Source organism: Solea solea, chromosome 21 (genome assembly GCF_958295425.1).
Source record: "Solea solea chromosome 21, fSolSol10.1, whole genome shotgun sequence".
Lineage (NCBI taxonomy): Eukaryota > Metazoa > Chordata > Actinopteri > Pleuronectiformes > Soleidae > Solea > Solea solea.
In genome coordinates, this window is record NC_081154.1 from 4740689 (window position 1) to 4766770 (window position 26082).

A 26082-nucleotide genomic window follows, 5' to 3' on the forward strand; every position below is an offset into this window, starting at 1 on the left:
AAATGATGGTACACATGAGGTAATTGAACTAACATCCAATTTAAGGCTCAGCTGTGGACTGACTTGTTAAGAGAGCGTTCTCCTTTATTAATGTATTTATTTATCGAGCGGTGCAGTGGAGCCCCGGTCGATCGGAGCTGTCAAAACAACGGCCTGCACCCGTGCTTGACTGTAGCAGACAGGGAATCCTATCCTTCATACATCGATCTGGCTCCCCACTCTTTCGCTCTCTCGCTCTCTCTCTCTGAGGCAAGATTCCTCCTGGAGAGAGAGAGTCTTAAAGGATAATTGAGGAGGAAAAAGTAGTGAAGAGGAGGATGGTGACAGATTGACAGAGAGGAGAAGAGGAGCTGAGCCAGTCAGGTCGATTATTACATCGCACCGCCTTAAACATTTATTCATATCTGACCTGATATTGGACGACACCGAGGATGAAAGTAGACTTTTCTTTCGAGTTTTACTGGTTGCGGAACGGTTGCGTTGTGTCTCTGATCTGGCGTCGGAGCTAATACGCATCCATTCTTGTCAACATGTAGTTACACAAGGATTGACTTCTCTTGTTTTTACTGCCATGGCGTCACTTTGCAGCCCTTTCTGGGCTTTCAGTTGTCGCCAGTGTTCAAACGCGGCACCTCGCCTTGGATCGCGTTTCTACAGACCTGTCCGTTCCACAGGTGACTGACATTTTTAATTTTTGTCACAATGCATTAATTAACTGATTACAATCATGGTGTAAAGAGGTGCTCCAAAAATGCTAAATGCTAAAAAATGCTCCAGAAAATGATCTCACCCTACCTTTAATTGCAAGGTTATCTACAAATGACTTTAACGTAAATCTATAAAACAGCTTTCCCCCAGGTAAAGATATCCCTAGTAGGATATATGTAAATATCTACTCAGAATGTTTCGAGATAAAAGTCATTGATCGTGTGAAGCTGCTGCATACACACAGTAACATACATGCAATCAATATGCACTGTACTTCTGGTTAATTAGAATTGATCGGTGGCTCAGAAAATGTCATTATAGTCAGGTTGTGACCTCTTTTGGAGACTTTTTTAAGAAGCGGGATAGAAGGTGGAGGGATGTACGGGACAAAACGTGTGAACGTTTTATTTATTCATGAGCAAAAAGAGAAAAGTAAAAAAAATTTTAACGTAACTTTTTAATAGTATTGTGTTTGAGCCCACTAAAAGCACACTTTGTCCTTCATACCTTTCAGTAGAGGTTATTTTTCTCTTTCATTTCCAAGTCTATTTGAGTTTAAGCACCGTGTTTTGTTTATATTTAGTTTAAAAGTAGATTGAGAGAAGGAGAGTTGTTCAGAGGAGAGAGAGGACACAGACAAGGAGACAGCTTCCAAGAACAAGCGTGGCCATTAAACAAACCATCCACTCCTCTCCCTGTGAGTTTACAGTGTACAGCATTAGTGCTATAGCGACTGCTGCGCTCTGCTGTCCTTGTTGTCCTTATCCACCTGTGGTCTTGTCCATTAGCTAGATTATCTCCTCGTAGCAAAGTGGGTCAGCAGATTGGCCGTCGATGATCAGTCAGTGGGAGGGAGGGGATTGTCAGGAAGCATAAAAATGAAACAAACGTGTGAGCAGAGTGCTAATGTTTCCCCAGTCAAACTCGTTCGGTATTATAAGCCAGAATAGTACAGAGTACAGAGCAGTTTTTCCAGATTAAATTATTCATTGTTGTCAAAGGTGATAAAAACTAATTCAGTCAACTTAAGTCAGTACTATGTATTCACCATTTTAATTCACAACTCTTATATTGGAAGTTTGTGCCACTTTCTCAACTAGTCACTCTCTCGCACCAAAGTCCATAGAGAAAATCTGCGAGTTTAGCTCACAGGGACACAGAAGCTGCGGGTGAGTGGACCAATTGTCAAACAAACCTATCTTTGTGAGGACATTTTGACCTTGTGAGGACAACTTTTTGAGGGTTAAGACCTGGTTTTAGGGTTAGGGTTAGAACTAGGTTTAGGTTAGGGTGAGGGTGAGGGGGCTAGGGAATGCATTATAATCCGTGTATCATTCGTTCATTGGTTTTTCCCAATGAACTAAAAATTAAAAACAAGAACAGATAACAAACTGTTAATTTGATTTTCAAAATAAAATGAAAAATGTAATTAATTAATAATTAGAAAAGATATTCACAGATTGGAACTTCCGCGATCGATAATATTTACACGAAACATTGTCATATTTTGAATCATAGTGGCGTAGACAACAAGCTACACATCACGTTTTTCAGAAGAGCCGTCTTTTGAGCTGGAGAAACTAGGGACCGTCTACAAAGTGCAACACCTGAAAAAAATCTATTTAAAAAATATTCAATAACGTCACCATAACACAGTGTTGTGTCATCAGACACACTTTATTGCTGTACTGTACATGACACTACACCACTCAGTTTGAAAAAAAGCATTTTACATTATGGTGAAGTTAGGTTAGGGTTAGGTATTCACTAATTATGGTTAGCGGTTTTGTTTTGACATAAACGTCTCTCTCTCTCTGTGTGTGTGTGTGTGTGTGTGTGTGGTAGTATGGCATTCATTTACTGACCAAAAACATGTGCTCCAATTGCAGCCATTGTAGTTTTTTTTCAAAGCCAGATAATCTTTACGGTCATGTGTATTTTTTTTTCTGTTCAGTGTTTGAAGTGACATCACTTGACACTGACTCAGCTGACATCACCCAAGGCATTCCTCTCTCTCCAGCTTTTCTCCACACACACACACACACACACACACACACACACGCAGCACTTGTGTGTGTAAAATTAGCAGAATTTCCCCTTGAGAAAGCATATTTTCGATTGATTGCTCGCGGCCGCAGGTATCAGCGGGAAACTGCTGTGCACTTTTCAAACAATAACAGTTTTTTTTTTCTTCTTCCCATCGCTGTGAGAAAGCTCCTCAGGCGTCAGCACATTTACACGGAAAGAAAAAAAATAGAAAAAGAAAAAGGATTTTGTTCAATTTGATTGAGTTTGACCCGTAGAGTTTGGAGTGGACTATTTCATATGCAGCGAAATCCAGCGACTGTCACATTTTGTAGACAAAGCTTTCTACCGTTACAAAATAATGAGATCCTGGAGGGAGTCGCAGAAAGCAGAGAACTTTTATTACAATTATGTATTATTAAAATATTGACTTTTCCCCACCGCTTTCATTTGTTTTGAGCCTCTTTTGTGCCGCTCGGATCTTTTTCAGAAAGTGACGTATGGAGTTCAACACAGTTTGCATGTCTTATTTGGTGAAACATTTGTAAGGCGTTCGGGTTCACAGATAAGAACTCTGACATTTGTTTGGGTGCAGGGAAATGGAGAATTTCTTCCCATTATCTGATCATTGCAGGGGAAAGACAGATATTCAGTGATCCACCGTGACTGTGGAGAATAAGCCGGTTAACATTTGGGTCAGATAAGCAGCGGAGTGGCTTGATGATGGGGAAGTGTAGCTGATAAAAAAAAAACAAAAAAACATTTGAATCTGATCTAATCTAATAATAATAATACAAGCACTTAATTTGATAATAACAGATTGTCGTTATTAGCTGATGTCCATGTAGTGACCTGAGCGGCCAACAGTCCTGGAAAGTGGGTCGTCACATACGGGCTGGAGAGAAACACGTGCCAAGCTCTGGATCCAGAAAACTGGATTTTGAGTCTGACTCAAATTCACACTTGGACTCAAACGCTGACTGCATTTGGACTCAAAAATTGAAGTTGACTTAGGATTTTTTGAGCCTTTTTGTAATAGACCAAAATAAGAAGGTCCCAATCACAAATGGCATTGTCATTGCGGTCATTTTTGAGAGGGTTAACGTGCATAAAAGCTCTTAAAACTTTGCACTGAGGTCAGTTTATACTGTATCTGTGGGTGACTTTTTTTTTTTTTTACCAACATCAGCAGCATAAATGAAGTCGTCAATACACGTTTCCCTTCAATGCCACTTTCCATTTTTATTGTTGTGATATGCTCTTCTTGTTCAAAATCCAAGAATGTTTTGGTTTTGCTCAAATCCCCTTTCATCCTCCAGTTTTCCAGTGCAGTAAAATGTGAAAGTTCGAAGGACACATTTTCAAATTTTACCTTCACAACTCATTTAAAGTTTCTTAGTTGGGGTTTTTTGGTGAACAAATAGAAAATACACATAAAATAGTGGAAAGTGCTCAAAGAGATTTACACACACATACAACTAACTCCAGTCCAATGTTTTTCTGAGACTCAAATTCAGACTTGGACTCAAACGCTGGCTTCATTTGGACTTGAAATTTGAGGATTTTTAAGATTGTGAGCCAAAATAATTTTCATAAGATGATGAAATATTGTCATATTAATGCCCAAATATCTGTTCGGCGTGTTTTCACAGAATGAAAAATGCTGCTGTTGAGTGAATATTGGGACTTTTTTCACAAACACAAAGATCAGTTATTTCATAAGAAGGTGCAACTTAATTAGTTCACTTTCACTATCATGTTTTATTTCTCCTCACATCTTACATCCTCCAGTTTTCCAATGCAGTAAAATGTGAAAGCTGCTATTTTTACATTTAATTCAAACATTTTCACCTGTGTCAAACAATAAAAACATTCGAGTGATATTTTTGTGGGGTTTTTTGGGTGCACAAATTGTAAATACTCATAAAATGGTGGAAACCAACGTGCTTAAAGAGATTTACACACACATGCATGCATCACACGCCGCTTACACGGTAAATAAACTCTCGGAAAGAGAGACAAGTGAGTCGTTTGCGTTAAATGTTGTTGTTTTTTTATTATCTTATGTCAACTCTTAAGTGTAGCACTGGAGCCCATCACAGACTTAAACTTCATGACCCAGGCTCACATAACGGGGACTCAAGCCTGGAAATCTCTGCCTTGAGGTTTCATGATTTGCTTAATATATTATGTGGAGATGTTAAACATGTGCAAATTAATGACGTTTTACACCTCTTTATATGCAGTCTGTGCCCAAGTAACCTGACAAATTCAGTCCTGTTAATCATTGTTCCATTAGTCTAAAATCTTCTTAGACCTTTTTAGACCTGAAGTTAGTTGATTATGTCATATAAATGCAAACAAAATGATGTGAAAGAATATAAATGAAGCTGTACAAAGTCCCTAAACCATTAGTCAGTTATGCAGCACGTTTATATCCAACATTATTTATCCCACATTGTGTTTGCTGATAAAAACAAACTCCCCTTCCTCTAATGGAGCGTGAAACCTACAGAGAGTTCATCTCAATCATGACCGTGCTAAAAACACACTGACGGGGATTCCTTTTAAATCTGTCTCTCCATTAATAATCGCGAGACTTTTATTTATCACTCAAATATCCTTATATCATTCGTCAGATGTTGAACTGGCAGCCGCTCGACGTTATAACAAAGCAGATGTACAGACAGACAGATAAGGGTTAGACGAGGACGGGGTGGGTGAAGCGTTGGACACTGTCCTACATTCCTACACTGTTTAGTTTTAATATTGTAGGTCTTTCTGGGTGGCTTTACTGTATCTGCGCGTGTGTGTGCATTTGAATGTGCACAAGGTGTTTCCAGCTACTGTTGGCCGTTTCGCTGGAATGCCGCGCGCACCATCCATCATGTGCCTGACACATAAACACACACACACACACACACTCGTCCTCTTGCGATATCAGAGGATGAGGTAAGACGTGCGTGTCTCTGAGAGTGCTTTTTTTTTCATGACTTGTCCTTGTGAGGATGTTATCATATCAGAAATGTGTATGACAAGTGTTTTTTCGTCCTCGGCGCCGACCTCCTCTGCCGATCTGCGTCCACGACTTTATTGTTGGGAATTCTCCTCACGCAAACTCCCCCCCTGAGGTTGGGCCTCCCCCTGTCTGTCTCCTCTCCTGCTTCTCATTTCTTCCTCCTCCTCCTCCTCCTCCTCCTCCTCCTTCTTAGTTCCCCGTATCAGGATCATCAGCACTGGCACGTACTCTGACGAAACCAGCGCACGACTTCCTGTCGTCTCCAGCGTTTGTTTGATACACTCCATTTCTCCTCGGCCGTTTCTTCGTTCCAGATGAGGCGAGATGGGTCAGTTTTCACTGAGCGCTCCCAAACTTCATCTGGCTCTCATCAGGGGCAGCAAGTGTTTTTTTTTTTTTTGTCGTTGCATGGCGTGGACTATTTTTTATTCGACAGACGTCGTTCATCATGCGCCTTAAAGGTTGTTTATGTGGCTCTGTCCTATGAAGAATTACCCTAATATTTGTATTATATTGCAGTGGGAGATTTATAGCGTGTCTGTCACACTCAAACACGAGATTTCCCACTGGTATCCTGATAATGTCTCCATAAATTCCCCATAGGGACTCAGCAGTGAATTCACACTGAATTTATCTCCTCTCCTCTCCTCATGGTTTAAAGCGTTTCTTACACTGACCTAATTAATCAGCGGTGACAGCAGTGACAGAGTTTGCAGCAACAGTCAAAACAGTAGTTTGACTTTTTTTTTGAGGAACTGGATATTTCTGTTTATGCGGAGATAACGCATATTTACAGAGATGTAAAGCTACACCAACAACTCGTGAAGAGTTGTTGGTGTAGAAGAGTTGAAACAGCTGGACTGAAAATCCACCGACTAACCCATTGACAAAACTCACTATTACCAAAAAGAGGTCAGACTATAAGAATTTTGAATGCAGCTTTTTATCCATAGACCCTACTGCATATAAAATGTGGTCATAGTCAACCAGGAAGTAAGACTATACTGAATAGCCACCAGGGGGCGACTCGGCTAGCTGCAAAAAGGTGCTTCTACTTCTCGCTTCATTTATATCAGTAAACATTTTCCTGATGATTTGAGGTCTAAATTTCTGCTTTCAGTTATTCTTCAATAGACCATTACATACACATTTAATAAAATTTTTTCAGTAATGTGCTCCCATTTAGAGGACAAAATATGATACAATTAGGGGTGGGAATCAAAATCATGATATAGATCAAGATCAGATCAGTTATGTCTTTGAAATGACTCATAGCTTCATAGTTTGTAAATGGTCTAACGGAATAATAATGGTATCGCTAGGTACTCGAGTTTTTGAAATCAGTATTGGTATCGGACACAGAAAAGTGGCGTCCTAGATGAAATATGTCACATATGTCAATCAATGGGATCAATAAAAGCTAATTTTATTTTAAATATTTTGTTATATTTGGTGTAGATGTGAATTATTAAATTAATTATCTACACTTTTGTAGTCTGATATTTTTAAATAGTCATTAATCATCATGTTATTTCTTTCTACTCCTCTGTTGTCTCAAGTAACTGCTGCATATACTGAATTAATTTTGACTTCATTTGACTTTTTAATCTTAAACAGGCTCTCCAGCTATTTTGCACTCCAAAAAAATTGCTATAATTGAGACGTTTCATAAACCTCTGCTGGTTTAATCGTTGCAATTCTTTAGATTTTTAGCTCACATGGACTCTTTTTTTCAGACTCACAGTATTTGATGGATAACTGTGTCAGTTCAAGTTATTGTTTCATAAAAAAAATGCCACTCGATTCCTTTTGACTCGAGCGTCCATGGAGGGAATATTACGGCTGCTGATGTGATGTGATGTGACGTACAGGGACTGGCTCATACTGTAGCCTGTGTGTGTGTGTGTGTGTGTGTGTACTGGGACACCCTACAGTAGGTTTTAAAAAGGAGGGCACACACATATTTGCACATTCCTTAAAGGAGTTTCTTGCACTTAAGGTAACCAGCAGGGTTTCACACACACACACACACACACACACACACACACACACACACACACACACACACACAGTGTCCGACATGTGTTGTGAATTTGTCAGACAGACAGACTTGGAATTGTTGCGAGGAGGGAATTCCTTCATCTGCACGCCTCTGCACATGTGCTCAGCATCTGTTCGACACACGCACGCACACACACGCACGCACACACACACACAAACATAAAAGAGAGAAAGAGAGTAAGTGTGAGGAGAGAGGAGGATAAACACTGATCAAGAAAGAAATAAGATACCTTTTTTTTTTTTGCCCTTTTACTCTCCGAGCATTCCACCGTATCACTCTCTCCTCTAAGCGTTGTCCTTCTAACCCTTTCAGCGCAGCCTGAGTGAGCCTCCACAGAGCTGCTGGACAGGCTGTTAAGTGTGTGTCTGTCTTTGTGTGTGCGTGCGTGCATGTGCTGAGTCAAGGTTACAAGGCGGGCTGATGTGATGCTGCTCTTTTATGTGCTGTCGATGCCACATTCTCCTGCGGGGTGGCGGGCGATTCGGGCGCTCTCGGCGTCTCAAAAGGGCGGATGCGCTGGTCGCTAAACGGTGCATGTGAACACAAGTGTGCACAAACACGCTGTGTGTGTGTTGTAGTTTCAGTCCAGTTGCCTCTGGAATGAAAGCATTCCCCCCCCCCTGGTTTTGCCAGAACACGTGCGTTTGCAAGCCATCTCCACAGGCAGAAGAATGTAAATGTGATTCGGGGGGACATTAGAGGATTAATTAGCGCTCACCTCCAAACGAAGCAAGAGAGCATGTTATACACGCGGCGCATAATTGCCTACATAATGTTGCTTTTGCATTTTTGCGTGTTTCCGATCCCCAGATGACCGAGCAGCGTTTTCTGCAGCGTGAACCTTTAAAGCAATGAAATAATTATGCTCATTCTCCTCCCCCCTCTCTCTCTCTCTCTCCCCCTCTCTCTCCCATGTGTTGCAGGATGCTGGAGTACTCCCTCAACCTGCAGAACGTCAGCTTCTCAGCCGTGAGGACGGTTCGCGTGCTGAGACCACTGAGAGCCATCAACCGCGTGCCAAGTGAGTTCAGAGCTGCCGGCGTCTCTCGCAGCAGCTCTCTAACCGCCGCACTCATCAGAGAATGCACTGTCCTCTAATATCATAACACTGTTGGCTTCCTCCTTTTGATGTTAAACTCAAGCCAGACTGTTTACGACTCTAAGGTCGGACGTAGATCCTGGGCCCCTGTTGAGTAATTCTGCCAGAAATGACACGGCGCCTGTGCAACTTTAAAGGGCGAAAACAGGGGAAATTTAAATTTAAAATGTCTCACAAATGCAGACGTTATGTTTTGACAGCGTACATCCCTTTGTCCATCTGCCTGCCTGTCCCCATTCTTGTGTCCATCATATCTCCAGAACAGCTTTGGGGAATTCTTTCAAATTGTTAAAAGCTTTCACTTGGAGTGAGCAGTGATTTTGATTCAGTGCCGTGTGAGTGGGATATTTCAAGAATAGCTCCAGAGAATCAGTTTCAAACATTCAATCCGAACAAGAAAAAAGAACTGATGAGACGTCTCACCGGGTCAAAACTCAAATATGAACGAAATAAACGTTCGTGTCAGTTACATGGAGGCACGTGCTCGAGGCAAAACATGTTTTTGGAAATTAAATTTGGGACAAACATTGACTTGGACTCAAAGATTGATTGGGAATCAATCGTCATTAGGATCTCATGTTTCTATCAATGCGATATTTTAACCATTTAACACATTTTAATCATAAAAGTGCCACAAAATGATCCTGTGAATTAAGTGCTTTTGCCCATTTATTCCAGAATAACTTTCAATTATTATGGCAGTTATTAACAATTTACTGCATGTTAAAATAGTGTCTTAACAATTTAAAATTTAAAGGAAGAACAAAAACAGGCCAAAAACTGGAAACTATTTACAGGCGTTTTTCCAACTCTCTGGCGACAAAGACACTGATTGACCGGCTTCCTGCAATGGCCCAAGTGAAATTACCGTAATAACCACACATTGGCTTTGACTTACCAGCTTTCAGAAACCGCTGGAATTCTTTCCGTTGTGTAATTACGGTAACGCAAAGTGCACTCGTGCAAACGTGTCGTCTGCGATACGCTCGGTGTTAAAGGGTTAAGAACATCAATACAAAATTTCATTACATCTGGCACAGACCTAAACTAAACTTAGTTAAATCTTCAAAGAAAATCTTTTTATTCAAGAGATTTAGGCTAAATTATGAGCTTAATTTAATTTATAGTCAACGAGGACATCAGTGCTTATCAGTGGAGGCACAAAACCACTCTTTTCTCACTGGTTACTGAAGTTTATGTCATTGTTTTATAAACCACTGACTCTCCTGCACAAAACCAACAATTTTCACTCCTATGAGAAACGGGAGCTGCTCGCCAACTGCTGCCTCCTGTGATAAGTTTGTGTCACTTCATCCAAAAGTGCCAAAACAACACATTTGAACTTGCAGGAGGATGCAGCAGCTGCTGAACAACTTTTGTGTGTGCTGTGATGTCAAAATTGCTGGTTTTCTCTGTGGACTTTGGTGCGAAAGAGTGAGCAGTTTACAAAGCTGACACCTGATATTGTGTTACAGAACGTGTGTGTGTGTGTGTGTGTGCAGAAGTAAATCCTCTTTGTCCCTGAGGCTGTGCACTTTATGACTCAGTAGGAGGAAAACAAAAGTGTTGTCAGATGCTCAGAGTGTGACATGAAGTCCCTGATCTGTCTGTACTCGCTGTTCTCAGATTTTTGATTTCGTGAAGCGGCACAAACCGACACACTGACAGGTGACAGGACAAACAAAATGTGCCTGTTGTCTCTTTTTTGTCATTTCCACTTTCATCAATGACATGAAAGTGACTTGTGAGCTCAAACGTCACTTTGTTATTGACTCTTTCAGGTACGAAGTTTCCTGAATCAAACAGGAGACACTCGGCGCGCCTCCATGCACAGATAACGACAGACACAGAGCAACTGTGCAGTTTAATTGGACGACGGTCTTTGTCCCAGTGTCTCATATACACCCACTTAAGTCAGGATTTTCAAATCTGACTTTTAGAAACTTAAAAACCACAGACACAACAGACCTTGTCACAGATTTTCAATGTTCAGGCTGGGATCTCAGCGACACTCGCGTGATTTAACGTGACTTCAGGATATAAACAGATGTGGAGGCGACGGCGTCAGTTAGTAGCTGTGTGTGCGATGTTTTGTGCTGAGAAATACAAAATAAAACTGTGGATGAAGTTCAGTTTCGATAGAAAGGTACGCAACATCAGTTTCCCGCTGTTCTGCTCACGCCCCCAATCGCCGTTCAGTCTTAAACATCAAACATGTTTCATACTTATGATTTGAAATCAGGAAGACTCGGCTGCATGCGATGATGTTAAAATCCTGTCCGTTAATCCCTCATACTACATGATAATTTGTCCAGATAATAGATCATCGGTTCAAATCAGCCTAAAATCAGAAGGTGCCCACAATTGCCAGATCTGGGACCGAAATCTGGCTTTACTGAATGAATTATGTCCACAACGGCTACACTGCCCTAGTTTCAGCTTGTTGAGCGCTATTTAGAGTCTTTCTACGATCCTTGAATTCAAAAACAAAATGTATTCCGCCAAATTTTTGTCACATTTTCTTCTTCAGTTTAGCAGGTTCTTCTTTTATTTCCATGTCAAAGATCAGGGATGGGAACTGTGTAGCATGCACAGAGAACTTAGGCCAGTTTGGGTCCAACTGAATAGTAGTCATTTGACTCCCAGCACAGAAGGATTTATTTGGGTGTGTTACTTTGACTTTGAGAAATCCTGTGTTGTCAATGTTCAGTCCGTGTAAACGTACTGAGTGAAAGTTTCATTCATTCATTAAAACAGGTGACATCTTGGTGATGTAGGTGACTTTCACTCCTCTGTCACAGCACTTGCTGTAATTTGGGATCATGCTGGTGGAATCGAAAAACTCCCACGCAGTGGAGAAATGTTGGTCAGGAACAGGCTGGTCCACACCTGCTGCCTGACTCTGTGTTTTGGCTATTCCCCTCACACACACACACTCACATTCAAATGCAATTTTCCAACTCACTGCTTTTTTATTAACAGAGCGCGGCCCGTAGCTACAGTCGCACACAAACACAGAGACGGTCGGTCTTGTTCATCACAAATCAAACACACAAATCCCTTATCCTCCAATTTACCTGCCAATTTACCCTCCATGTTGGGTTTAACCCAGAAAGTATGACCCAGGTTTGCGAACTTGCCCCGCCGCCGCAGTCAGCCTTGGCTCGTCCGTGGCTTGTTTCACACGCTCAGCCCTTTCGAGCAAACAGTGACGGTGCAGTTTGTGGTTCTACACCTACGTTGTACTTTGTCCACACGATCACACACTAGTCCCCAGGCGAACATTTTCCTGTTAAATAATTATTGAGCACCACGTCTCCTAAGTGTGATGTCCGCGGGCCCCCCCCACCACCACCACCACCACCTCCTCTGCCCGACTCAAATATAAAACCTGCCGGCGTCACAGTATTTCACCGAGAGCAGCTTGAAAGTTTCTATAAAGTGATGAACCGACAGACTGATAACAAACTATGCCGTTATTTTTTGTTCTATGCAAGGAATCATTGGATTGTTTCTACTCTATACTGTAAACGGTAATGGCCCCCAAGCAGCAGGGCCATCAGTATGCTGACGGAGAGCCTCTTGGCACAGCCATTACTGTGATGCAACGAGCAAACAATTTAGGCAATACAGCCACTAAAAAGCATATTAATCAAGCACAGTGGCATTAGTATGTGGATACATGCTGTGGATAGAGTCGGGTTATTCTGGTGAATAGTGGGCTGTCTCTTATTTAACCCCCGTAAGAGGAGATTATGTAATGATACAGCGTTTTTTTTTTTTTTCCCACTGAAACATGCTCATGATAGTCTAAAAGAGGCTGTATTTAAATACCAAGTATGAGTCAGCGCACAGAGAAGGTGCTTATTAATGCACGGAGACGACAGAGGCAGGGCCTCATGGTGACATATAAAAGGGGGGTGGGACGAGATATTAGTAAAGATTTATCCAGATAAACCAGATAATTGTGGTTTTAAAAGTCTTAATGAACAGAAAACAACAAAAACTTGGTAAACTATTTTCACTATTCCAAAGTGTAAAAGGCAGAATATTTAATCACAAATATGTGTTTTATCTCAAATTGTTTATATTAAAGAATACATGACATTATATGTGAGAGAAAATTCTAATCTTGAGCCATCTTTAAGTTTAATTTCTCACATATTCTTATAACCAGACCTGGTGTTCAATATAAACAGCCACAACTTACGATAAGACACAAACTAGGCACCTTTCAAGGTTAGGCAACCTCAAGGCTTACTAACTATATGTATCAGACCTGGCACGCTGCTCGCCAGAATCTTCAATGATGGATGGATGGATGGATGGTCATCTCACCTGACTATCAAAAATCTCCATAACATTACAGTTATTCTGTATCGTATGCGGGGTTCATTCAAACTCTCAGTCTGAACTTTTCAACTTTCCAAGTTGGGATTCACGACTTAGATTGAAAATTCACGGGCACCTGGATCATCACACGTATACAATGACAGTTCTCACCTCCCCGTACTTCACTGTCTCCACAGCCTTCAAAGTATCTTAACGTTGGTCTGTGTTTGACCAGAAGGCTGGAGCTTATCTTAAAACACACACACACACACACACACTTTTACCTGCAGACCTCCATGAACGCTGTTCCTGCTGTTCCTGCTGTTCCTGAGCTCTGACATTGATTGATGCACTAGCACGGCTGTCCCACCACTGGAAGTGACAGATACATTTCGCAGGCTTCATCCAGCGACTGCCAACACCAAACCCAAAAACAATCCGGGGCCGTGTCACCGCCGCATCAACACCCACAGCCTTCCTCCTGATTGGCTATTACCTTCAAATCCCAGCACTGGCCCACAGGGACCCTTGTACCGCGGCCTGTCACTGGCTGCGTCAACGTTGACATGACAACTCGTGACATTTCTCCGTGTTGGGTCTTAATATTCAAAGGGAGCCGCTGGCCGCTCATGTTTCCTGGATGACAGAGGAGGACCACCCCCACCCCCCAGTCTCTCGGCTGTTTGAGCGCATGCATAGAAAGCTACGGAACAAAGAAACTTCTAAACCCACGTTTGCTTAATTACCCGAGGAACTTCTTCCCCGTCTACTCTTTCAAAGTAAACAGCGCTTCCACAAAATATCAAATAAACTGTCAGCAATTTCTCCTTTTGCAACCTTGATTCGCCTGCTGCAATATGCAAAACAGAAATGAGGAGCCGCCTTAATAGGTTTTGCTTTCAGGCCCCCAAGGCGCTGAAACCTAGAATACAGACTTTAATTTGCTGATATATGATTTTTTTTCTTTTCCACGGGCAAATGTGCCACATTTAGCTTTTATTCTGTTGAAGCCAAACATGTCTTTGGGAAAGAACGGAGCTTTAGGGCGACGGTCGCTCACCTGCCAAAGTGCTGCCTGGTTTAGCGGGCGTACAGTACCAGCCAGCTGCAGACTGAATTTGCAAGTCATTGTTCGCCTCCTGGCTAGATTTAATGTCTTATCCCTCCAAGGCTAGGAACACTTCCTTATTGCCAAGGACAGCTGGAGTTAAAGAGGAACGCCACTGATTTTCACACATAAACTTTAGTTTATGGGGGAATACTCTCCCGCTTGTAAAAAACGATTGCATAATGGCCTTTTGTGGCCCGAGAGGAGTTTTTCTCTTTCTCTGGTGATGTCACCGTGTTTATCTCGTCTTGGGTTTGATGAAAGACGACACACATGAAGCAGAAAACGTGGAGACTATGCTTATAGGTAAATAGAAGTGGTGAATAGTCAAAGTATTTTCAGTGAAAACGTGGCTGCCACCTTCCAAAATCGGCATCTACTTCCATATCTTCTCGATATCTTAAGGCTATGTTTGCTGCTTTATCTTGCTTTTACAAACCCTTTTCCAACCGGAAACTGAAGTCTCTGTTGCTCACTCCCCACACCAAACTCCATGGAGAAAATCGACATTTTTACATCGTGGCACACAGACGTATTTAAACAACTGCTGCTTCTTTTTAGAGTTAAAAAAGTGTTATTTTGGGATTTTGGGAGTTTTAAATCCATGATTTAGATTCACCCATGTGACAAAACCTTACCAAATGAGGCCAAAGCAGTCTACTCTAGTTTCCCCTGTCTGTGTAATGGAGAGATAACCATATTATTAAGATGTAATCGACTTAAGTTCAGCTATGTTTTCACTGAAGTTAGTCACAGAATTGCACATATAAATAAATAGAGACAATAATTAGTTGGTGACTCAGTGTAGAATGTGATGACGCTGCGTCGGTGTGGAGGGCCGATGGCGACGCGACGCCTCAGGGCTGCAAGTGAGCAACAGGCAGGAAACGGGAGGAAGAAGAAGAAGAAGAAGAAGAACAAAACATTGTCAGGATTCCCAGACTTGATGAATCTTGACACGGTTGACGCTGCAAGTAACATTTGAGCAAGTGTTCAAAATACGGTTATCTAATCTGCAGAGCCTCGTTTCCCTTATTAGTCAGGAACACACTTTTGTCCACACATGCAGGCTACTTACTTTTACTGAGGCCACACTTTGTCTGAGCAGCTCCAGCATCTTCAATTCCTCGTCTTACCTCATATGAACCCAGAACTCACAAAGTGTAGAGCTCACAAGATTGTTCTAAATTCTCTGAGCCATTGCAGTGGTTTAATAGCAAGAGGGAGAACCCGGCGGAGTCGGGGGACCGGTTTAATCCGGGGGGGGGGCCTCCTTGTTTACGACTGGCGCTGTTTAAATGAAAGGCTGATAAGGTTAAAACAAGATCAGAGGGGAACGCTGTTTGCGAGAGGACAGAGTGTCACAGAGTAATCCTCGCGCGCTCTTCGCTGTCAGTGTGTTTGAAGTTCAGTCTCAGTACGACACTTGGAGAGTAATATTTTGTAGCCGACGACGGAGAACACACTCCGCTCTGCTGGTGTCTGCCATTGCAACTCATTCATCTACCTCGGCGGCACAATAGCACGCTGTAAATGGCATACATGATTTAAGCAGGGCGGCTGCTGTTACGCTTGGTTGACGGCTCCACACCTGAGGAGATTTAAATGAGAAAGTTGTTGAACTCACTGGAGCGAAGAAAACAGCAGGTCAGCAGAGATCAGACCTCTGTCCTCTGTCCTCGGTCACACCACTCGCTTATGCACAGCCACAGTCCCAGTCCAGTTCAGGAACGTCTAGTCATCTCCGTCTCTGATATTCACCATCCGTGCACTCAAGAAGAGCAAATAAGAAGAGGCGCAGGTGTACGCCAGTCCTCCATTAGTACACAGATTACAAAAGCTGGTGCTGGACCTGAACAGGAGAGCGGGGGACAGCAGACTTAATCTGCCCACTAACAGATGGCTCCCTCCATCACACACAGCCATGTTGGACTGGCGTAGCCGCCCGCTGTGAGGTTGGAGAGGTCACACAGATGGAGGCGATGATTGTTATCGAGTATGAAATGTCGATCACTTGGAATGGAAACTCTTTTTTTGGGGGGTGGTTTGGAAGAGGCTCAAAGGATTGATTCTCCCTAAAAACACAGGTTTTTAGTTTTGTTCTGCATCACTGGATGGATTGGAGTCCTTTGTTTTTTGTTTAACCCTCCTTTGATTTATACCACTTGTCAAAACAACAGAATCACTCCTGACAAACATTTTAGACCCTCACGTCCCTGGTTTACCTTTTAAATGATTAACTTGTCCGTCCTGTAGCCACAAAGACACCGTTTTACACTGTTGTCAAACAAATACTTTTTCATTACCACTAATAATGATATTGGCAATGTATACGGTAATGTAATAACAACTTTAAAATCCTACAAATGAAGTACTTTTACATGGTAAATACAAGGCCGTTCAACTGGAAATCTATTTGCTTCTCCCCGCGAACATGAACGTTCACACCACAGATGAAATTATAAATTCTCACTCGATGAACGACGTCTTTCATTTCACACATTAAAACCAAACGGACACATTTTCTCAGCATTTACACGGTTTCAGGCTCAGTTTCACGATTTCAAGTCTCACACATTTTGCATCATCCTTTATCATTACAGTGAATTATTAACAGTTTATAAAGAATGACGCATTAACAAAAGAACAATCTTAAGTCCCGGCTCATAAAATGTGGAAAATAATCAATGATCATCGATATATTGTTCAGAGGAGATTCACCGCCTGCTTCTCTCTATGATAAATGAGGGAAAGATGCTGCGTATGATTGGTTCTGTGCTCCGCATGGCTGCAGCTGTCAGAGCTGCTAAAGCCCCTTTTTAGACATTCCGGGTGTTAAATTCTCACCATGCAGCTTCACCTCTCTGTTCTGAGTGACGGCGTGCGAGGGGGGGAAGTCGGCGTGTCTCGCTCTGCAGCGGTCACTAATCTCAGCAGCGGTCAATGACTCAGGCGCGGCTAAGCAGCGTCCGAACAGCTCAGCACGTTATGCTGCGAGGGCAATTCCCTTAAAGGAGCTGCTGCTTAGTGTGTGTCAGTGTGTGTCAGTGTGTGTTAGTGTGTGTTAGTGTGTGTTTGCTCGTTAGAGACCAGAGAGAGAAGGAAAGAGTCAGATCTATGTGAGTGTGTGAGCGTCTGCGACAGCAGCTGCCCGTGGTGAGTTCAGGGTCATTACGTTAAACATGTGTAAAGCTGAAGGGTAAACTGCGACAAAGTGCAACAGACTGCCACATGTAGTGACTCATTTACTTTGAAAAAGTTCACATTCTTAAACAAAAAGTAAAACTGGTTGACATTGAAACGCTTCATTAAGTAACATCTGAATGAATTCCGTCTCTTCAAACTAAAGTAACCAAAATTCAATTCAATCTATTTGTATAGCGCCAAATCACGTAAAGCAGAAACCTTTGCAACATTGTAGAGAGAAGAGAAACTCAACAATTCACTGTGCTTTACTTGTAGCATAATGAAAATGGTGATGATATGAATGATAATAACAACAACAATAATAATAATAATGATAATAATAGCCTCGAAACTGGATCTGGATCCTGCAGTCTGCAAGATGAGGACACAGAGAGAGAGAGAGAGAGGAAGGAAAGACAAACTATTTGTAATTGTACTCTTTTTAGTTTTACATACATTTCAGTGTGAATCTTTAATATATATTTCATATACCTGTTATTACCTGTTATATTCTTAATTTGGCGTCTTCTTTTTGTACACATTAGTCTCCAAATCCAAAGCCATTTTCATTTAATGTCAGTATTCTCTTATGTTCTGTCAATCTGCTTCTTCTTGTTCTTTTGTATTTTTATGGCAGTTGACATCTGTAATGTTGCATTACTGCCTCCGTCTTCTCTTCCCTTAGCTATAATCATATGCTATACTCGTTAAATCATTTTTAATTAGTTTGACAAGCATTCTATAAATAAATTAGATTTCGTTATACCTCTGCACAGAGTGTTCCTCAGCTCTGTAGCAATGTTCTGTTAAAAATGTGTCAAAGTTTGCACAAATATCATTTAAAAACGTGTTTTTTTCCTTGGATGCTATTCAAGAGTTTCTGTTTTCCCCCCCGGTTGGGTTTGTGTACTCATTTTTCTTTCTCTTTGAACCAATGATGGCTTTGAAAGACATGGTCCAAACATACAGATCCTCCTCACTGCCACTCATTCTCCTGTCACTGACAGAACCTTTGTTCTTCTCCTCTCTGTACCTCCTGCACTGTCTCCCTCTCACATGTTCTCCATATCTGAAAAAAATATCAGCAAAACCCTGCTTTTTTTTTGTTTTTTCTTCCACCCGCCAACATCTCCCCCTCGTTCTGTACTCTATACATGGAGGAAAGAAACATTATCTTTCAGCATCCGTCTGTAAATATGGAAAGATCCTCATGCAGATGGTACAGTAGATGAAAGGTGTTGGAATGTGGATCGAGTTTAACTCTGAATCATAAACATACCCTGCGAAGTACATGTGTTTCATTTGAGGCAGCAGAGAGGGCTGCAATAAAAACCACATGGAAAAACCAACAAAAGCACTTTTTGTCCTCACAGTGTTTCTGTGCAGGATCATGTTTGCAAATACACACACAAAAAAAAAAACACAGATCGCACACAAACCTCAAGTCTTTCTTCCACTGCAGGTCCACACTGACACTCCCGTCCATAAATATCACGTCAACATAGATCTGTGGCACATGGGTAAAGACTTTAAAGTATTAAATACATTTGCAAACGTTTGATCAAGAGCGACTGAGTATGAAAATTAGTTTATTGTCTCTTTATGGAATCAAACTGATCAAATGATCAGGGGCCAACAATTATCTTCATAAACAATCACGTCACCTGTGACCATTTAACCCATTCATCAATAACCACTATATCCAGACTCCGGTTCAGGGGAGATGATGACTTTTTCATCTCCTTATCCTCACTCCTTGTTTTGCTCTCTCCATCCTCTGCATATCTCCTTCTGTCCCTCCAGACACAGTCTCACGGCAGACGAGGTCTGTTGCCTCGTAAACAGAGGCTGACCCGGCCTCGCTAATTAGCCAGGAAACCCCTGATTAGAGACACAATCCTCATTATTGATGCCAACGAGACAGAGAGAGAGAGAGAGAGAAGGAAAAAAAAAAAGAAGTCAGATAGATAGATAGATAGATAGATAGATAGATAGATAGATCAGTAGGTTGATAGATGGTAGGTAGACAGATAGATAGACAGACATGTAGGTAGGCAGGCAGATAGACAGACAGGTAGGTAGGTAGGCAGGCAGGCAGATAGGTAGGTCAGGTGGTCAGTTGGTCAGTAGGTTGATAGATGGTAGACAGACAGACAGACAGACATGTATGTAGGTATACTGTACGAGTCCCACTGACACACACACACATCACTATCACCGTTCTTCCCTTTGACTCAGGACTCCTGTGTCACACCCAATTACGTTTTGAACCTTTATTGAGGGAACAGTGTCGCTAAGCACACTTTGCAAGGCCGTGCTCGATGTTTACACACTTACACACATTCACACGCACTAACAAATCACTTCAGCAGCAATGTAGTTTCTGTCAGAGTCCTGTATCTAGTGGTTTTTATTGCGTTTATCGCTCCAGCAGCACTCACTGGAGCTGCGCCAGGATCAAACTGTGTTTTAGCTGATGGCGCACCACGTTTGTTCTAGCAGTGGCATATACTGTATGTCCATTCTGAGTGGTACGCCACTGTCAATACGTTTGCATGTGTGTCACCACTGTCACTTACAGTACACCAGTCCACATGTGACACTGTGGACTGTGGTGTGTCCGTCATGTGTCACATGGAATTGGTGCCAGCAGACTCTGAGTAAAACATGCACGACAAAGCAATGGACAAAATAATGTTTATCTACTGATGTAACGGGCCTTGTTTTGTTTGGTCGCAGTAGAAAAATCACATAAAAAAAAGATACACACACTCAAAATGGGCATGGGTTGCCAGACCACCTACAAAAATTGAGCGTACGTGATTGATATTATCATGTTAAATTAGTTTTCTGTATGAAAATTACCTTTTATTTGCAAGTTCTCTCAAAAAACCAAAACAAAAACAGTGTTGACACATATCCTTGCAAATTTTTAAAAGGTTATACTGAAATCCTGGCCCTTTCGTTCAGGGTATACATCTTATACCTGTGAGTGTGACTTGAGAAAACAATAGTTGTGACTTAAGTGATATTATGACAGTGAAGTGTGAGTGATTTACCATTTATAAGTGTCACAACTGGCCTCTGAGGTTTGACAAAAGCCACCAGAACAGTATTTTATTCCTTTATCGGTTGCATTTTCATGTTTGGAAACAAGGAAATCCACTTTGACAAATTTAGTGGATCACTCCTCTTTGTCAAGAGCCAGGCGCTGAATTGTTTTCAAGTGATCCACAACTCTGCTCGTCATCTGTGTGCACCGCGTGGCCCCGCGTTGACAGTCGTTTGCCGTCGTTTAATGAACTATTGCAAAACACAAAACACTGAGAGGATTTGTGCCGTTAATTGTAATGTGAAGTGGGCTATTATTACCATTTATTTTTCATTTAACAGTCAAACGTGACGACTGGCAAGTGCATAGTGTGATCAAATGAATAAAGACATTGAAGTGTGCACTTGTAAATGATACATAATAGCTCGGCACTAGGCAGTGTGATTTGAGAGGTGATTGGACTGGCGCTCATGTGGACCAGTCTTTTAAATGAAAACTCTGGAAAAACAAGCCACTTAAAAAGTAAAAATAGGTTTAATGTTCGATTCAAGCAGTCATATGCACTCAAACAACTGCTGTTGTGTGTGTGTGTGTGTGTGCGTGTGTGTGCTGACCTTATCCTATTCTCGCAGGTATGCGGATCCTGGTGACTCTGCTCCTCGACACCCTGCCTATGCTGGGAAACGTGCTGCTGCTCTGCTTCTTCGTCTTCTTCATATTCGGCATCGTGGGCGTCCAGCTGTGGGCCGGTCTGCTCAGAAACCGCTGCTTTGTGGAAGACAACTTCTCTTTGTGAGTTCCACTGTCTTATTGTCTATTTGGGATATTTTCCTTAGGAGTTATTGTTGTTGTTGTTTTTATGTAACCTTTGAATCAAGTTCTGCCTGACAAAAACATCCAGTAAGAAGTATTAAATGTCAAAATCCAGTAGTGTCCTGGCCACCAAGGGCTGTGTGTAGAAAAATAAGGATATTTAAATATCAATGCTAATATTAATATAATATAGGGGACAAAATACACAGCACATCCCTCTGTGTTGTCAGTGACATGGAAGTAATTTTTAAGTATGTATTTTTATGAATATCAATATTCAAATGAAGGATCCACAAGTGTTCCATTTCTCCATGGTAGTCACATGACACAAGCTACTGAAACAAAAGGTGATTTTATGTTAATATAAAGTAGGAGAAGCGTAAGAAGATTGATGTGAAACAGTACAAGAAACATCCCTATCCATTGATAATAATTAAAGTAGGCAAACCACACTTCTGACCATCTGCTCATTTTCCGGCCTGTCAGGTCACAGCGCATCATGAGCCATTATGGCCAGAATTATGAACAGAAGATCCAATTATTATTCACATCAACGGTGCACAAGGTGTACTTCCTCACCTGTTTATTATGTGACTCACAGAGCTCTGCTCAGATTGCAAACAGGTCGCCAGCAGGTCAAGGCGGAACTGCGAAGTTAACCTTAACCCTGCTCACTGAACTAGGTCATGAATAAAAGTCAATGAGGTTCAGGATTATAGAGTCTCATCACGGTGATGAATAGGAGACGGACAGGCCCCAGAAGTAATGAGAAGGACCCCATGTGGCATATGGTATATGGAACATGGGCCCCCATGACTTATTCATGCTCATCCGCGGCTTCATCACTCTCTATAGGATTTATGACATCTCAGAGCCGTAATTTAAATTCATGCGTAATGGCTGTGGTGAGCTAGCATATTTTTTTTGTCATCATCATCAATTTTTGGACATTCCTCTTGTTTCTGCAATTCTGTGTCAGATGAATGGCACGGAAGTCGGTTTTAATGCCTGCCTCCACTGCTCTTTAATTCACATCACTGACACATACTCTGCTTTGGCAACGTTCCTGCTGTTAGCTGTTAGCCATGTTGACAGCAGCTCTTTATTAGACTGGGGAAATGTTAATGCACACAGTAGCAGCCACATCCAGCGTGTCATGTTGGGCAGAAATAAACTGAACTGTTCCATATTGAGGTGTTTTTTTTAGATCATTCCCAAGTGTTAGATGTATTTCTTATAGAATATTTGAATGCATTAATATAATATGGTCCAGAAACTGGGGCTAAGCCAGTCCCAGAATTTGAGGATTTTGAAAATTTGAGGCTGCTATGCTAAGTATGCAGATTCCTCCACTTTATACAAACTGGACTGGGGTCTCAGCAGACTTTTGGCACCAGGTTTACAGGTGGATCTACTCCAAAAGGCCCTTGTTCCGACTGGGCCACTGGACACTTTTCATGCAAAACCTGTAGACTTTGGGGGCTTCAATGTCGATTAATCTAAACTTTTGCCTGCATGACTGCATTAGAATTTGTTTAATTCATGTAATTAATGGCAAGGATACATTTCGTCTTCCATTTTATTTAATGTGTATGACCTCTCAAAATGATAAAACTGGTTGTATCGTCGGAAACTTTCGTTGTCAATCATCTTGTGTACGCTGATGACCTGCTCATTTCCGGTCAATACGGTGCCGGGCTGCAGCAATTACCTAAGTCGTGCTCGCGGTACGCATCAGATATAACACCCAAAAGAGTAATATTATGACAGTCAGAAGCAGAGAGGGCAGGAGATGAGTTCTTCCTGCTTTTTATTTGTGTGACACTCCCGCAATAACATACAAGGAAATACAATACCCGAGTTAAATGATGAGGGAGATATTTATTGGCAATGTTGTAAAGTTTATGCTCAGGCTACTACGCTGCTTCATGTGCTCTGTCGATGTTAATTGACTGATATTGATAGCCCTTTTGCACACGTTGGTGCCATTCTAAGAAAAGCAGTATGAATAAGCTCATGGTGGCCTCATAGAAGATGCATCGAGTGCTGGTCATGTTTTTGTGGCCACTGGTGTCACTTCATGTGAGGCTCTTCGGAGAAATTTGATGAGTCTGAAAGCAGTGTCATAGACTTTAACATAAACTGAGGAGGAGCTGCTTGTATTAATCATCCAGGTTAACCAAACACTGGTGAGATAGACTGTATCTGAATTTGATGTAGTATATTGTACCCATCTCCTATTTAATTCTTTTTAGTTTAATTTGCTATGGACCATCTTGTGAGTCTGTATTTAAGTTTTAACTGAGTTGAATTACAAGCTGCACCTGGTCATGATGTCAAAGACACATTGGAAATCATTGTAAGTCAAGCGTACCGCTATACTGTAATTGCTGCTTGGCGCCAAAGCAGTCACTGGTCAACCACTCACTGTCAGTCACTTGTCAGTAAGATAATCTATGTCTATATTCAGAAAGTTAGAAAGGTTGATTTGACTTTTCTTGTCTCTGAATCCTCTTCTTCTCCCTCAAGCCCCCTGTCTGTGAAGGCGGAGAAGCTGCACGATTACTACCAGACCGAAAATGACGACGAGGGCCCCTTCATCTGCTCTCAGCGACGGGACAACGGCATGAGGGACTGCGGCTCGGTGCCCAAGCTGTACGAGGGAGTCGTGCAGTGCAACCTGGACATGGAGTCTTACAACAACACCGACAACACCACTTGCGTCAACTGGAACCAGTACTACACCAAGTGCACCGCTGGCCCGCGCAACCCTTTCAAGGATGCCATCAACTTTGACAACATCTGCTATGCCTGGATCGCCATCTTTCAGGTAAACAGAGCTACACCTTCATAATGGTTTGATTTTTAATCGTAGATTAGCCGTTTTAGTTAAGGTACTTTATGGTTTGGGTGACATAAGCCTGTAATTCAAGATGGTGGCTGGTGCATCAGAGACACTCAAAGGCTCAGTGGATTTACAAGATCCCACAGTCACAGTCACATCAGGCTGCAGTCTCATTTTTCCACTCCATTTGTTTGCTATCTGCGCGTCATTTAAAAAAAAGCCTTTTGTTGGAGTTTTCATTCATGGCCGTCTCGCTCAAGGGGGTAATTTTGGAGGACGAAAGCCAGATTGGAGATGAGTTTTCCCATAAGTCTGGCTGCTGCTCTGGGTTGTCTGTGTGGGGTAAAGCACACGAGACAGTTGTTGGGGATTTGTCTTTTGTGGAGTCTTGGATCATTGAACTTGAAAACATGATGTATTTTAGTTCCACTTCCAGCCTTCTCTCTGTTTTGTCTGATCTCTATTTTTCCTCTTTTGTGCCTCTCTTTTAGGTGATTACTTTGGAGGGCTGGGTGGATATCATGTACTTTGTGATGGATGCGCACTCCTTCTACAACTTCATCTACTTCATCCTACTAATTATCGTAAGTGCCACTTCACGGTGCCACCAGCTGTGCGCTGATAATTGAAAAAAGTGGGTCAGTCAGGGGACGGGCGCGTGAGCCTTCATACTGAGTGAGGGAATAACAGTGTCATCTACCCCTCCTTGTTTTCAGATCGGCTCATTCTTCATGATCAATCTGTGCCTGGTCGTCATCGCAACTCAGTTCTCGGAGACCAAGCAGAGGGAGAGCCAGCTGATGAAGGAGCAGCGGGTGCGCTTCATGTCCAACGCTAGCACACTGGCCTCCCTCTCAGAGCCAGGATCCTGCTATGATGAGCTCCTCAAGTACCTGGTTCATATTATCCAAAAGGGGGCCAAACAAGTGGCCCATGTCTGCAGGTTCTTGGCTCGGCGTGCTGGGTTCAACATAGCTGCTACGCCCCCACCCGTGGAGCCTCAACGTAGCCAGAGTCAGAGGAGGAGGAGGAGGAAGTCTTCCTGCAAGGGATCTGTGTCTGTTCATCACATGGTGCACCATCACCACCACCACCACCACTACCACCTGGGAAATGGAAGTATCAGGAGAGGAGGGAGTATACGATGTATGGAGGGTAGGGATGTGGAAGCTGGAGCTCATAACAACAATGGAGGGGGTCTTACAACGGACAGTGGACATCTTGCTTTGGCGTCACCCACTTCTGTAACAGCAGCCACCTCTGATTCAAACCTTGTCACTTTGTCCAATCCTACTGTGGGAGCTGCAGATTTAGCTTCAGTTCGCAACGCATTCAACGTGGAAGCTCTTTGCAGTACCCCTTCAGGTACATGGACGGGGCCAACTCCAGGCTCCTTCTCTCTGGCCCCGGCTCCTGTGTCAAGGGCCATGAAGAGGAACTCCGTGCCCTTTGCCGCACCAGGTCCCAAAAACTATCCCACCTTGCAGGCCCGAGCACTGGAAGAGGCCAGACGTGGGAGTATTGCAACAAGCACTCTGACCAGCATCAACTTCAACCTCAATATCCCACCAAATGCCATGGAGAGACGATCGACCCTGGTGGACACACACTCCCCCACAGGTAGAATCATTTACCCCTGAGCCCAAAATGAGATTTCAAATCCTGAAACACCTGAATTTAGACACAATTAAGTCAAATGTGAGACTTGTTTGATTGGCTCCATTAGCTTCAGTAAGCTGCAGTGGATAGCTTCGCTGTGCTCTCCCATTAAGGAGAAACTTGGAAAGCATAATGGGCTTTGAAAGTAACAAGAGTATCTCATTAACTCAGAGT

At 42.4% G+C, this 26082-nt stretch overlaps 1 protein-coding gene across 9 annotated transcripts in view; it reads left to right on the top strand.

Annotated features, from left to right (window-relative positions):
* The window catches only part of cacna1g (calcium channel, voltage-dependent, T type, alpha 1G subunit), a 219363-nt gene that overhangs the window by 102285 nt on the left and 90996 nt on the right, over positions 1-26082 (top strand). For all 9 annotated transcript variants that reach the window (XM_058621890.1, XM_058621893.1, XM_058621889.1 and 6 more), the window contains exons 5-9: positions 8738-8835; positions 21224-21383; positions 23934-24234; positions 24741-24833; positions 24966-25869. In XM_058621890.1, the coding sequence (XP_058477873.1) occupies positions 8738-8835; positions 21224-21383; positions 23934-24234; positions 24741-24833; positions 24966-25869 (1556 nt within the window). The remainder of the gene's footprint in view (positions 1-8737; positions 8836-21223; positions 21384-23933; positions 24235-24740; positions 24834-24965; positions 25870-26082) is intronic.